The sequence below is a fragment of the Notechis scutatus genome, chromosome 6, assembly GCF_049901735.1.
Source record: "Notechis scutatus isolate UNSWTSFEM ecotype Mainland chromosome 6, rNotScu1.2, whole genome shotgun sequence".
Taxonomy (NCBI): domain Eukaryota; kingdom Metazoa; phylum Chordata; class Lepidosauria; order Squamata; family Elapidae; genus Notechis; species Notechis scutatus.
In genome coordinates, this window is record NC_142014.1 from 72,176,461 (window position 1) to 72,192,695 (window position 16,235).

Consider the following 16,235-nt stretch of genomic DNA (forward strand, 5'->3'; position numbering starts at 1 on the left):
TTAATCCTCGGCCACCTCAGCTCAGCCGAAGCTCCGCCCCGCCTCTCGACGGCCGGAGGAAGGAAGCGGAATAAAGGCGGCGCTGATTGGCTCGGCGTTCTCGCCCCAATGGGATGGCGTTTTGCATCGCGGCGGCGGCAGCAGTAGCGGGCGCCTCGGCGGCAGGCGGAGGCGGAGGCGGGTCGGCAGCCGAAGCCGGGTTAGTCTGAGGGGGCTGCGTGTTTCCGGAGGACGTGGCGAACGGGCTCCTGAGGCGCCTCCGGCTCCTTCTCTTCGGTTCTTTATCCGGCTGGCGCGGCGGCTCTTACCGACATCATGATTTCCCTCACGGATACGCAGAGTAGGTGAATTGGGGAGGAAGGGTTGTGGGGGGGGGCGGAGGCCAAATATTGCTGCTTCTGTAGTAATGATTGTTGGCATTATCCTCTCCGCTTGCATCCTCCTTCCTAGCTTTTTATCCTTGCCGTTCTGTTCCACGAACCCCTCATTGCTCTCCCACCGGTGATTGTTAACATTAATCATATTAGCATTGCTTGGAATGGGTGTGCCCCCCTCAACCCCCCCCCCCCCCCAGGAAACACCCCGTCTGGAAGGTTCCCCTTTCTTTACCTAACATAAATATATATAATAAACATAAGTATAAAATAACCTAAAATTAATGGCCAAAGGCAGCAGCGGGAAAAAGCTGCATGGATGCGACCGGGCAATTAATTAAGCAAGAGTTTAATTAATTGGGCTTCAGGATGGCTTTTTGTTTTTGTTTTGTTTAAATAACTAAACATGATTATTTGCTACTTCTGCAATTGTTATTTTGGAGTAGAAGACTTTTTCACCACCTCTCACGAACTATGATTCCTGCCACTGTCCCTGTATACCTTTGTCCTGATATTTTAAAAAGTGGAGGTAGTACTGGCTTTTATATGGAAAAAAATTTGTATATTTTGTATGAGCATCAGACATGCTCTAATTACAGAGTTCCTCCACCCTGGGGGGCCCTCCAGCTGTGTTGGATTTTAACAGGTGGGTATAGGATGTGAAGCCCAAGTTCACTTGGCAGTCAATGGATTAAAGAAGGAAAGCTAGCATAAAATCATCGAAGCTGAACTATCTGGAATATTAGAATTATTATTTTTAGATAGAACATGTTCTCTTGCCATATGTTAGTTCAAAATAATCTGCGATGTGCTTAAGCTTCATTGTTTGCCCGCAGACATTTTATTACCCAACTGTGTAACATAAGTGCTAGTGAGTGTAGGGCTTGCTCTGTTTTTATACTCTAATCAAGGAACTACTAAAATGAAAGCCACACCCTTACCAAACCCCTGGCAGGGTAAGCTACTATCACAGCAGATCCCACACTCGCTAGCACTCATGATGTTACATAGTTGGATAATGAAAAGTCTGTAACCCAAACTCTGATCACCAAGAACTCCATTGTTCAACCCTGAATGAAATATATTCTCTTCTGTTGAAAAATAATCTGAACATCAGTGTTGGAATATTTGGAATTTTTTTTGTATAATTCAAGAGTTGAATGGTATGCAGCCTTGTTTTAAAATCAATTAAAATGTTTGCATTTAGTTTTCAGAAGGTTAGCAGAGGAGGGATGCAAAATTGTTTGGCTAGGTGTAAAGGAAGCAATTTCTCACCTCTGCCAACCAGTTATTTTGCCCATGTGAAATAAGTTCTCACCTGTGGCTACTTAATTGAAATACAGAACTACATTAAGACACAGGCTATCATTTATTGCACATTTAAGTATTTGATGTTATGGAGATTTTAATGAGAAGAATGGGTTTCTGCTTCCACAAATGTTATAAAGTCTAAACAAAAAAGAGAACTGGACCAGTATGTGGCAGACTGAGTAATCAATGGCTAGTTACCATAATTAAACTACATCTAAAAGATAAGGAGGGTTCCATAAAAACTTGTGAGAAGCAGCAATAAAATAGTTATCTCACACCTGTTCTTTTTGTGAGTGCTCCAGGAATGCTTACGCTGACATGTGTTGAATTCTGTTGGCTATATTTGAGAAAATGCTCACAGAATTTATACTTTTATGATAAGCAGCCCTTTTTGTGTAGTGTATGATATACCTCAGTTGGATAAATTAGTGCTGCTATGGTTAAGTTGTATAAAATAAAATGATTTCATTGTTACTCATAAAAGTTGCACAAGAAAATGTTTAGCATGTTTGCACAAGTAACGTAAATGTGAATATTATGCAATGTCATGAAACATAAAGAAGCAAATTCATAATTGTGAGAATCAGTTTAGTGCCAAATGTATTACAACTTTTAAAGCAAAACTTTTAAAAAATTATAGAGATCTGTTACATGCTGGGAATCTTTAAGCTGTTTATTTTAATCTATGTTGAAGGCATCATTTTCTATATTGCAATGTCTTGCCCCATAGTTAGTCTTCTTTGGAGCTCCATCCTCTGTCCCCATGGAGCAGTTAATTCTAGGTACTGAAGCAACTTTGCTGCTCACTCCCTTCTCTCTTTTACTATTGGGTTGATGTCAGAAATCTGATACCTCTTTATGTCCTCAATTTGAATCTGTCAAAAACTGCTGCTTGGTCTACGTTACCACTTAAATCATAAATATCTTTTATTTCTCTGTTGATTTGCAGAAATTTTCCAGAGTTATTATGGAACAGTCCAGTTTCTGTTGTCCAAAAGTGTCCTTGGATATATGTAGCTTAAATTTATTTTATTGAAACAATAACTTGTATATTTGTTGAAAAATTAGCAGTTCCCAAACTTCATAATCAAGTTTGAAGTTCACAAAGAAGAGAAAATGAGTCTGGCTGCATTTCTTTACCAAATACTGAAATAAAGCTTCCTTTCCTTAGCAGCCTGCTCAGTTTCTATACAGGTTGCAAAAGAGTGGTAAATTGCTTTGTTCTTCTTCCAACTGTTTCTTCTCTCATTTGCCTGTATGTACTTGCCTATTAAACATTTCCTGGTCATCATATTCTTAAAAATAAAATTGATGTACCTTCATTATAACAGTTTTCTCTGCTTAAGGCTGCTGAAAAATTAAAATAATTTATAAATACTGTGAGGTCCTTAGTGCTGAATTTGGCTGTTTTCTTGCAGATGTCCCATTACCCAACTAGATAACAGGATCAGTGCTAGAAGGGAGTAAGGTTTTCTCTCTATTTATGTACTAGTGGTTTGCCCTGTCAGTGTTGGTGGGAGTGTTTTTGGTGGTTCCTTTATTATGTTATTGTTTACTGTTAGTTTGTCTAAGTTGGTAGTTCCTTGACTGGGTTTTGTTTACTGCTTCCTTGAGCTACAAATTTTTAAATGTTTCAAGAAGGAATACAAAGTTTATTTTACTTTGTACTGTTAATACATCAATAAATTAATACATCATGGTTATTTTAATTATAGGGTGTTTAGATAATGAATTGCAATGCTAAAATAGGTGGACCAGATCCATATTGAAATCAAAATACATTTTTAAAGAAGAGATTTAATATTAAGAATAAAACTGATGTTTCAGTTTATTTGGTAAAAAACTAATTTCTGTTTTATGCATTTAGTTAATCATGGCTCTATCCTGTTTTTTGAAAATAGTCTTCATGGAAGAAATATAAGTAGATTATTTTAAAAAGTCTCTAAACTGTGAGTGGATAAATGATTGCATCTTCATAATGTGCAGTTATGGACATTATCCTATGGCCAACAATTATGTTGGACCTTTGCAAAATATTTGAAAGAAATATTCTCAAAGATGCATTAGTGCAAAATGAAGTTCACCTTTTTAATGCACTAGTGTCTTTGCAGGGCTTACATGGCTGCTTGGAACAGTGACAGCCAGCTCTATGATACATCTCCAGTTGTCTGTGCATGCACAGAAAAGGCGTCTGCTAAGATTACTGGAGAAGTGAATTGGCAGGGATGGCATTGTTTATAAATGCAATAAGTAATTTAAGGGAGAATGTGTTAATTGAATTTAATACTTCTTCATGAATTCTGATTTGAATGGGAATTCTGGATCTCAGCACCACAAAGTGTTGGGAGTTTATGTTAGACAATTAACAAATGTTTTAGAAACCTTGTAGGTAAGCCTATTGTGGGAGACAACCCCCCCTCCAAAAAAGAGAAAAGGACAGTTGTGATTGCAAATGTGGTAGCTGAATCTATAGATCAGCACTGTATCAAGGACTGGCTATTTCTAGAGACAAAAGTAGCAGTAATCAAAACAAAAATATTTTTATAGTAGAAGTCCCTTCAGAATAGCATGTTTTAACTCAAAAGAGGGCAAGTGTCAATTGGGTTGTTTTTTTTAATGGAGCCAGTTTAAAAATGTCCTTGGCTAATGTTATAACTGTGTGTAAGGTTTTTAATGGTTATTTTATTTTATTTTTATTTTGTTGCTAACACTGAGTAATTAATACTCTTCTTTTTTGTCTTGCAGAAATTGGGATGGGCCTTACAGGTTTTGGAGTATTTTTTCTTTTCTTTGGAATGATCCTATTTTTCGACAAAGCACTTTTAGCTATTGGAAACGTAAGTACTTTTGCATGAATAACATTTGCACAGAATAATAGGATTCTGAGAGTGATTATGTTTAACACAGACAATTCATTTAATTCCCCTGTGGCCAAATTCACACAACGGTCTAGACAGAAATGAGATTGGATAGCTTGAGGTTCAGCAAGTTGTAGAAACTCCTACATAGAGAAGCCAGATCATTGTTCTTTTAAACATTTAGTTGTGTCTGACTCTTGACAACTTTACAGGCAAGTGCTGTCTATGCTACCCTGTCAAGCGCAGTTTTTTTTCAATTGTTGGATGTTCAACTTTGTATCAGATTTGATGTTATCAAGCCAGCGTGTTCTTTGCTTGCCCCTTCTTCTTGTTCCAGAAAGCATTCCTAGCATCATTGCCTTCTGCAATGAATTTGAATACATGGCATGGCCAGAATAAATCAGATGTAGTCTTATAATTTTAGCTTCTAATGATGTATCTGGCTTTCTACGATTTAACAATTAACGATTTCTCTGTTAATTACACTGTTTCTCCATGGTATACCCAATAATTTACACCAGCACCACAATTCAAAGGCATCAATTCTGTCCTAAGTATGAAAAATGGCCATAAGTCACTTTTTCCAGTACTGTTGTAACTTCAAATGGTCAGTAAACAAATGGTTGTAAGTCAAGGACTACCTGTACTTGTTTGGTTACAATCTTGTTAGTTGAACAGGAATTGTGTTTTGCCAATATACGGTTAGATGTGTTGTATTAATCTAGACTTCTGTTTGGGGGAGGAGATCAAACTGAACATTAAAATACAGCAGTGCGAGAAATGTCATCCAGTGAGATATTCATTACTTAAATTATACACATTGCTAGTTGTGTATAAACATTATTCTGGAGATGAAAAATTTCTATTTTTACAATGGTAAGTTTTGCACAACCCTATTTATTATCCTATTTAATCCTTAGCAACATAGATATGAGAATCAGCTGGCTGACTTTGAGCCAGTCCCTCTCTCTCAGCCCAAACCACCTCGCAGGGTGGTGGAGAAAATAGGAAAAGGGAGGAGTATTAACGTATGTTCATCGCCTTGGGTTATTTATAAACGTAATAAAGGTGGGAGAAAAATAAAAGTTCCTTTCTAATCTATCTTGTTAGTAATAACCCTAAGTGTTTAGACTGTAAATTATTTATCTTCCTTCGCAAACAGTTGTGTTTTTTTATTGTTCCAACATTATAAAAGATACCTTTAAAATATTCCTGTTTCCTCCAATAGCAAATTGTTGCTATAGATGTTTGGAGAACATTTATATTGAATCTGAATATTTTCTCTCTGAATATTTCCAAGGTGGGAACCTATATTCAAATCTGTTTGTTTTCATTTTTGCAGGTTTTATTTGTGGCTGGCCTGGCTTTCGTAATTGGTTTAGAACGAACTTTCAGATTCTTTTTCCAGAAACACAAAGTGAAAGCCACAGGTTTTTTCTTGGGTGGTGTATTTATAGTTCTTATTGGCTGGCCTCTGATAGGAATGGTCTTTGAAATTTATGGTTTCTTCCTCTTATTCAGGTAAGGTCTTCTTGCAAATTTTTACTTTTATTTAATTATATATCAAACTAGCTTGATACCATGCTTTGCTATTAAACTATGTAGTCGGGCTTAGTTTTTGGGGAGGAAAATGAGCGGGGGGGAGGGGGATTCTGCCTCTGCCTACCAGCATCCATCGGTATTAATCTGGCTAGCGTCCTATCAGTGTATGAGAGAGTTGAGGGCTGTTTGGAAAATGAAACAGTATTTTCTGTGTGAACAAGAAAGAGACAGCAAGGAGCCTTGGTGTGGCTTAACTCAACAGTTCTGTACTAAAGCTGGTTGCTGCTGTGAAATTGAAACTCCTGTCCTCTGCTGGTGTTTTGCATTTGGAACAGATTTCTTTTCAGGTGGGAAGGGGGAGTAGAACTCCTTAGCATCAGAGCATGTTAATAATAATATAGGAAATACTAATGTTCTGATGGTCATTTCAAAAAATCCTTTGTTAGTGAGCACCTAGAAGCCAAGAGAAACATAGGTGCCAAATTTCAAGTTTGTAGGCTTTACAGTTCTGGAGATTTTGTGATGATGCGTGATGGATATTTCACTTTTATACTGTATATATAGATGTATTAACCTCCCATCTCCCTCACAGGGAGGCCATTTAATTTTGATTCCAAATATGTTTTTGGTTCACTGTGATTGAGAAATTACCAAATTCTGCTGAGGAGTTTATAGACATTCATAGATGAAGAATAGTGCTTGAAATTTCATATAGAAAATTATTTAGCTACTGGTGATTATGAAACTTCTAAGACAAGAAAAAGAAAAATTAGATAGAAATGTGGAAAAGCACAAGCTTTTTGCTAGCGATCATTTCTAGTACAAAATTGCATTTCATGGGGGGAACAGCTTGTTGCTGTCCTATTGCACTGTTGGCAATATGTGCAAGAAAAAAAATACATGTAGCCCTCGAGCTACGACCACAATTGATACCAAAAATTTATGTTGCTAAGTAAAACATTTTAAGTGAATTTTGCCCCATTTTATGAATTGTCTTGCCACTGTTGTTAAGTGAATCATTGCATATGTTAAGTTAATAACAGGGTTGTTAAGTGAATCTGGCTTCCCCATTGACTTTGCTTGTCAGAAGGTTGCAAAAGGGGATGACATGGCCCCAGGGACACTGCAACCGTCATAAATATGAACCAGTTGCTAAGCATCTGAATTTTCACCATGTCACCATGGGAATGCTACAACAGTCGTAAGGGTGCAAAATGGTCATAATTCACTTTTTTCAGTGCCATAACTTTGGTCACTAAATTAACTGTTGTAAGTCGAAGACTACCTGTAGTAGTTCCCTACACTGCTGGCTTGTGAATTCTGGCACACACTCCCAGGTGAATGCAGTTTACTACCAAAAAGAAAATTTGCATAGAAATAATTATTCATTTATTAGACTTACAGACTGTCTCCACCTGTATAACTGGGTGCCTTTGCAAGAATAAACCCAATAAAAATACATAATATGTTGTCCAAAAGAGGGCCTGGAGAAAATCAACATTTAATGAAACAATCGAAGTATCCCATAAGGCAGAGGTCTCCAACCTTGGCAACTTTAAGACTTGTGGACTCCAGCTCTGCTGGCTGGAAAATTCTGGGAGTTGAAGTCCACAAGTCTTAAAGTTGCCAAGGTTGGAGACCTCTGCCATAAGGGGCTTACTACCCATTGTAACCCAGGTGTGGAATGGAGCCAGTTTTTTTTTTTTTCAATTAACCCACTGGCTATTGATTGCTTTTATTTATTTATTTATTTATTTATTTATTTGATTTGTCAATTGTTTCCAAGATAATAAGTATAAGTGTATACATAGTTGTGAATACATGAAATGGGTATATATAAGAAAAATAAAAAATAGAGAAACAATAGGACAGGGACGGTAGGCACGTTGGTGCGCTTATGCACGCCCCCTACAGACCTCTTAGGAAAGGGGTGAGGTCAATGGTAGACAGTCTAAGGTTAAAGTTTTTGGGGTTTGGGGAAGAGACTACAGAGTCGGGTAGAGTATTCCAGACATTGACCACTCTATTGCTGAAGTCGTATTTCCTGCAATCAAGTTTGGTGCGGTTTACTTTGAGTTTGTATCTATTGTGTGCTCTTGTGTTGTTATGGTTGAAGCTGAAGTATTCATTGACAGGTAGGACATTGCAATGTATGATTTTATATACCATGCTTAAGTCAGACCGAAGACGGCGTAATTCAAGGTTTTCTAGTTCTAGAATTTCAAGTCTGGTGGCATAAGGTATTTTACAACAAGTAGAAGAGTGGAGAACTCTTCTTGTGAAATATTTCTGGACTTTCTCAATTGTGCTAATATCAGATACGTAATGAGGGTTCCAGACTGATGAACTGTATTCGAGTATTGGTCTAGCAAATGTTTTGTATGCTCTGGTTAGTAGTGTGATATTGCCAGAGAAAAAGCTACGTAGGATTAGGTTAACAACTCTTAATGCCTTTTTGGCTATGTAGTTGCAGTGGGCTCTAGCACTCAGATCATTAGAGGTGAGTATTCCAAGGTCCTTGACAGAGCTTGGGTCATCAACAAGGTCTTGACTATTCAGCTTGTATGTTATTTTCTGATTTTTTTGCCAATATGTAAGACAGAGCATTTATTTGTTGAGATTTGAAGTTGCCATTTGTTTGACCATTCGGATACATAGTCAAGATCTTTTTGTAGGGTAGCAGTATTGTCTGTGGTATTGAACAGCTTTACATCATCAGCGAAGAGAACGCAATTGCTCTTAATAAGATCACAGAGGTCGTTTATGTAGAGTATGAAGAGGGTTGGTCCTAGAACACTGCCCTGAGGGACACCACTATTGACAGGTACTGGATTTGATAGAACGCTCCCGATTTTGACCATTTGTTGTCTGTTTGACAGGAATGCTTCTATCCAGTTATTCAGTTGTCCAGATATACCATAGGATTTTATTTTTAGGAGTAGTTTGTCGTGTACCACTGAATCAAAGGCTTTACAGAAGTCTATGTAGATTGCGTCTATTGCTTTGCCCTGGTCGAGTTGTGTCGTCCATATGTTTTTGCAGTGTAAGAGTTGCAGATTACAGGATAGTTTTTTTCTGAAACCAAATTGTTTATTGGAGAGTAGGTTGTTTGTCTCTAAGTGGAGGATGATGGATTGGTTAATAAATGATGGATTGGTTAATAATTTTATCTCACATGACATTCTGAGGCATATCATTCTTTGGCTTATGGGAAAGACATATGCTTAAAGGCATTTTGTTGTGAAGTGGTATCTTAATCCCAGTTTGTTTTTATAATATATTACCTTAATTGTAGTTGAGGGTATCACCTCGATGCAAAGTAGGAACTGTCTAATAGCCATGAGCCCTCCAGAGTTACAAAATGCTTGTAGTGGCATCTCATCTGTTCCTGGGCTGATTTTCTCTTGTGTTCGTGTACAGACACACCCACACACCCTCACAGAAAGTATCCAGCATATAGATTTTCAAGGCCAAAACAGATGGAGGAAAGGGGAGCATTTCCCAACTGCCTGTGCAATGATTGATTTTTTTTTCTACAGCACCAGTATATTATTGGGAATCCTTTTTAATTGCTCATTTCAATAACAACCCTCTTCTAAAATTCCATATAATTCCTTGAAATTTTTGTGCCGAAAAGTGGTTTTCCTTGCAAGGTGGAAATGGAGAGAATTTGCATTTAGCAATAGCACTTGGAGACTTATATACTGCTTCACAGTACTTTACATCCCTCTCTAAGCATTTTACAGAGTCAGCCTATGGCCCCCAACAATCTGGGTTCTCATTTTACCCACCTCGGAAAGATGGAAGGCTGAGTCCACCTTGACCCTAGTGACCCTAGTGACTCCCAGCAGTCGGCAGAATTAGCCTTCGGTACTGCATTCTAACCATTGCGCCACTATGGCTCACTGGTGGTTTAGGTACTTACAGCAGTACTAATAGAAGTAGATTTCCCTGCCATCTGGGATCCTCTTAAATGTGAGACACTGTGATGTCAAGGAAGACACCAGTGGAACTCCAATTATAGGGGGTTGCTTCTTTCCAATTTTTGAGACCAAGCATTATAGCCTGTTATGGTATGCAAGGTCCCTTTCCCCTCTTAGTACTTAACCAACCCATTTTATATGTCTCTAAATTTGCATTTAAAAACCGTGTGTGGATCCCTGGAATAATAGTATTCATACAACTATGATGTCTTAATAAACTATTTAAGAAGTCTCCTCCCCAAAGCTGTAATCAACAGTGGCCTCTTAGCAGGTACCTGCACCTCATGTAGTGCTCCTGTCCCTATTGTTTAAATGTTTCTATTACCCAGTGAGCAGCAAGACAGTTAGGAAGCGTGTAAGTCTATACATGCAGTCCTCACTTTTTGACCACAGTAAGAGCCAGCAACTTTGTTGCTAAGCACTGCACTGTGACCTCATGTGATGGCACCGACTTATGACATCAGTTCCTGTTGCAATCATTAAGTGAATCACTATAGGACGATGTCGCATGACCGCAAACTTGTGACTTCCTGCCAGCTTCCCTATTTGCTTGTTGGATGCCAGCTGTGAAAGTCGCAGTGGTGATCACATGACCACATGACAACCATTGTAAATGGGCACTGGTTGCTAAGCATCCAGATTGCAGTCATGTGATCATAGGGACGCTGCAATGTCCACAACTGGACATCTCTCATTGCCATTGCCATTGTAAGTTTGAATGGTCACTGAAGGACTAGTCAGTAAGCAAGGACTACCTGTATCACTAACTACTTGAAATATGTAAAGAATTAAAGATGAGTATACTCTTCATTCTGAAAGGGGAAAATATATATGAAAGATTATATATTTCTTCATACAAAAAATAAGCAGTTTTTAAAAATCTTAGAAATGTGTAAAGGGAGCCTATTTGGAAAAGTCTTCTAATCTGTAATGTGTTTTTTTCTTCCAAGGGGCTTTTTCCCTGTGGTGATTGGTTTTATTAGAAGAGTGCCAGTTCTCGGGTATCTGTTGAATTTACCTGGTATAAGATCAGTAAGTATTAAATAATTTCACATAATACACAGCAAGTTCTGTTTTCCTTCTGTTTCTTGGATTCCATTTAAAGAACTTGGACCAGCATGTACAGAGATGTGCATTTAAAATATGGGTCACCAAATGCTTATATTTGCCTTCAGGTAACAATGATAACACGATTCAAAATTAACTCTATGTCAGCATAGACCGTCTTCTCTATCCTTATATTTATTCTCCAGATTTTTTAGATATCATCTCCCCATGTTTCAGGTTAGAAGAGACATAATTTTAGCCTGAGGCTTTTTTTTTCTTGACTTGAATTTGAACTAGGACAGTTTTCATACAATCACTCAGAGGATGGTTAGTTACTTTGCAGCTTATCCAGCAAATTGAGTTTAAAGTTAAAAGCTGGTTTGGCATAGAAATGGACTGATCCTTCAGTTGCAAGAATACATTGTAGATATGCGTAAATTGTCATGTCATACATAAAGCCCCCATCAGATTTGCTCAGGTCCCTTTGTCAGTATAAATCACAGATTTGTGAAAAACTATCTCTCTCAAAAATTTATGAAATTTTATATTTTTCCCCACTGATGTCAGTGATTCATGTAATCTTCCTGGCATACAAAGGAAGTCTGAATGAACAAATAACACAAAAATCTAGAATGGGCCAATACTTTTTGACAGAACTGTAGATACCATTTAAAAAGCATACTATAAAAACATTAATTTTCCCCAAAACTTTACAAATAGGTACTACACCTCATTTAGTGACTGCATTCTGTTCCAATGACTTGCTTGTTAAATGAAATGGTCGCTAAGTGAACATGTGACCCAGAGAGGGGGGGGGAAAGGTACAAAAATCCCTCGTTGCTGCTTCAGATAAAGTTCTCTCCTGCGGTGTCTTGTGTCTGACATTTTTGTTGCCCCCTTGCAGAGTAGAGAGATTGCTTAAACTGTCTCTTCTGGAGCTGCTTTTTCTCACAACACTTCCCTAAAATGTGTTAACCTCAACTTAACAGACTCCGCTCAGTGACCTTAATTAATTGATTAGAAACCCCCTCCCCTTTGCAGTACAGCTTGAAACTGACTAAACCTTTAATCAGTTTTTCACACTGAAGGTTTTTGTTGTCAGGTGCCCCAAATTTGGAGGCTATTGGTCAGCAATTGAATTTTTGGCCACCATGTATTATTACTGCCATGAGTGGTGGAGTGGCCTAGAGGTGGCGCTCTCGCCTCACAATCAGGAGGCTGTGGGTTGGATCCTAGGTAGAGGCAGATATCTATCTCTGGGCACAATGAGAGTGAATCTGCTGAATAAAATTCCGTATTGGTGACAGGAAGGACATCCGGCCAGTAAGCACCCAGCTCCATTCAGTTGCCCAGACTCCACCTCACAAGGGCTTATGGGGTCGTTAAAAGGAGATGATGATGTATTACTGCCATCTTCGCAACTGATCACTAAATGAGGACTATCTATAATGATTTTCCAATTCCAGTTCAAGGTGACAACCTAACATTCTCTAAAATCATTGGGGCCTATGAATGAGAAGGACAGGCAGGAGAGAGCAAGAGAGAGATTTTTTTTTTTCTTTAAGGCTACTAAGTGTCCATTTTCCTTGAAATGGGCTTGCAGTGTCTTTGTTAGGTGCATTAATTATCCCCCCCCCCCAAAATAATAATAATAATAATAATAATAATGGGGAACATTTAGTGGGTGCTTGAGAACAATCTTCAGAATGCCCTGCCTGCATGTATGAAGGCTTTCAGAAAAGGTTTCACTCTAGAAAAATTGTTTCAGGCAGCTGAGAAAACAATCGAGGAACAGGAAAGGCTTATCCACGTGCCATTTTATTTTGAGCATTCTTTTTTCCTATTTTGTGTACCAAGACTGTAGGGAGCAGTAAATTAAACCAAGCAAATGGTTTATTGTTCATGGCTCATTAAAAGGAGACAGTTCAACTATCACCTCAGCTCACCTGTTGCCTTTGCTAGCATCTCACACCCTAATTTGGGTATAATGGTTTCTGGAGATACAGAATAAGGATGGTCAATCTTCCCAGCTAAAATAGGCTCCAGACACCTTGTCAGATAATAGCAAGTTGACATTGTCATATATTGCTTGAGGCGAAACCCAACCGCAGGGGGAGTTTTCCGAAGGGAATATGGGCATCTGGAAAGCTTCACCAGGTGTATTCAAGACTGCCTGTTGCCCGTGTCCATCTTTACAATGGTCAATGCTCATTAAATAACATGGCACTATCCTTGTGGCTTTTGACACATTTCTTTGCAGCTGTGATTATTCTCTTATCTCTCTAATTTCGCATTTCTGAACATGTCTAATATTAAGCATGCGGTGGCTAGCTTTTGTTCACGGCAGTTCAGATGCATTATAAATTGAGAATTCTAAATAGGATACAGATAGACAAACACACACACACACACACACACACACATATATATCATGTTTCAGGATGTAGCTGCAATGACACTTAGGCTAGGAGAAGCATGCTGCCCTTTTCTCAGCCTGACAGCATGCCATGCCAAAGACTGGCACATTTTGCTTTATTACTACAGGAGCCTCTGAGCCCCACGTTGTGCCTCTAATTTCCAAGGCATCAGTATGTCTAATGGATTAAAAAAATTAAGTTAATACAGCTGGGTTTTCTTCTGACGTTAAATCTATTTAAATAATTCTGTTCATAATTTGGTTTGACATCTTGCTTATTGCTTTTCTGTATCAATATCATTTATAAACTGGACTTTATGGAGTTAAATCCCTTTGGAAAAGTTAATTGTTGATGTTTTCTTCAAAGCCTGCGTAAGTTCAGGAGACAATTCCCAGTAATGGTTAGTTGAAAATATCATCTTCAGTCTATTAATGCATGAATGGCTGATTATTTTTCAAAATAATATTCTTTTTTCCCCCTTTGAGCTAAATAGTTTTTATACTTGCATTATTTCTCATTTATTTAATTTTTTTTTCATTCTGTTGCATCTTCATGTTGCTCTGTGTTAACATAAAAACATACCATGCCTAAATGCGGTTGTAATGCAAATGGGTCTTACTTTGTGTAAACTACATAAGACCTTGGTTAGTATTGTTTCAGTAAGATTATACTACACCCAGTCACTCACTTAAAATGCAAGTGTTGAAGTAGCATCAATGTGTTCCATTCTTAATGAATGTATTAAATTACAATTTCTTTTCCCTTCCCCAATTCCACCTTCCCTTCTGTCTCCTTTGCCCACAGCTTGTAGATAAAGCTGGAGAAAGCAACAACATGGTATAATGATTGACAAAGGTCCTGAAGACTGGTTCTAAATTTATATTATTTATAAAACCTTCATGAAGATCGGTCAGTCCAGCGCAACGATTTTGTTGTATACAAAAGCAACATTTGTAATGGTCTTTGAAGTAAGTTTCCAATTTACACCATAGTATACAGTAAACCTATTTAATATATATATATATATAAAAAGAAAACCAGAAGCAAATTTGCAACTTAAGACTTGGCATTGGCATACCAGGAATGCTGTGGACTCAACTGGCGAAAAAGTCACGGAATGTTAGAACTCTTCAAGACTTCTTCATATTTTTGGAGTACAAGCTAAATGCAACAAACTCTCCATGGAATTAACAGTGCCTGTCATTTTTACCTCCTTACGTCGGAAGGTGTAACAGAGTGATCATGGGTCAGTTGATAAGGCGTGGCCCTTACCTCTTCCTGCCTGCCAAATTTCCTACTTCCTCCCCATTTTTGGAAGGAAAAAATAATTTCTCCTGACTGTTTCTTCTGTTTGAAAGCAAGACAGCTTCCTTACGAATTCTCATTTTTAACCGTAGCAGAAGACTTCATCACATGGTTCAGCTGTATAAATCTCTCTGTAAATAGACGCTGAAATAAATCTTTGTAGGAAAATGTTTCAAGCCAAATGTAAATTTTCATTACCTACATCTTTTACCTTTGGAATACGCAAAAAAAAATATATTTTGTACGGAACCGTACAAAACTGTGTTCAACCATTCCTGGGTTTGTTAGATGTTTGGCAGGGAATGGGGAAACCAATTTTACACTACTTTCTATTAGTTCTCTTTATCCCAATTACTAGTAAATGTTGGAAGCAAGAAATAACCTTTTTCTCATTGAATAAACTGTATGCACATAATATGTAGCTTCTAAAGTGAGTTTGCTTTGCTTCATGGTGTTCACACAGTTTATGAAACAGGAGTTGCCTAGCTAGCAAATTTGCGCAAGGGCATTTCAATCCCAAATCATGTTTCTAATTTTGTTATTGGTAGCCAGCATATAAAGTCCTGACGCATAAAGAATCATGTTTTGTTTACTGGTAATATATGAGATCCTGGAGCTAGATTTGAAGCACTGAGCTTAAGCGTCCCATTCTTATTCTGAGGGAGTATGTTACGAAGCTAACTTATTGTGTAAATAACTTTTTCTAACTATCAAACAAATCAGTCGGTTTGCTGGGAAGTCTTGGGAATTCATATTGGTAGCCTTGATCAAGTGGCACATTAATTTGTTATACTTTGACTATTAGAAACAATCCCTATTGCTCCAAATGGCAAGATTCAGAACTTTTATGGACATTTGAACTGGTAAAAGAGGAAATGTGAATGTCTTATGCAACAGGAAAATCACATTGTTCCTTTCTCGGACCCTTCTTACAGTGACTCTTGATCATAAATGTGTCCTTTTGTTGAAGCAAGCATGTTAATGCAAAGCTATTGATTTGTTTAAATCTGAATGGTTCAAACAGCCAGACAAATACCATCGCTTTTGAGTGAATGAACACTAGTTACTAATACCCAAGGATGGGAACTATTTTGTCCTTCAAAAGTGCACTAAGTGATTTCTTAAAAGGACTTTTTGATGAGACGAATCGATTTTGTACAGCTGTGAAAATCATTTTTGAATTGGCGCTTCAAGGGACAGTTCTCCATCAGCTTCCCCATTGTAGAGGAGTTAACAAAAATGTACATTCCATTAGGGATCATTCTGATCCCAAAATAGAACACTTCAATTTTGAAACAAATGGGCCTTGCGTTCTGATATAGTCTGATACAAAATGGGCCTACTATGATGTTGGACTGCTTCCAAAAACACTCAGAACATCCTGTTCCAGAGTTGCAG

The 16,235-nt window shown here is 37.9% G+C and overlaps 1 protein-coding gene across 1 annotated transcript; it reads left to right on the plus strand.

Annotated features, from left to right (window-relative positions):
* Nucleotides 1–133: 133 nt before the first annotated feature.
* On the plus strand, nt 134–15,575 carry GOLT1B (golgi transport 1B). Its single transcript, XM_087968766.1, has 5 exons — nt 134–340; nt 4,431–4,522; nt 5,886–6,064; nt 11,019–11,100; nt 14,337–15,575. The coding sequence occupies exons 1-5, from the start codon at nt 316–318 to the stop codon at nt 14,373–14,375; spliced, it is 417 nt and encodes a 138-aa protein (XP_087824892.1). The 5' UTR covers nt 134–315; the 3' UTR covers nt 14,376–15,575.
* Nucleotides 15,576–16,235: the final 660 nt, after the last annotated feature.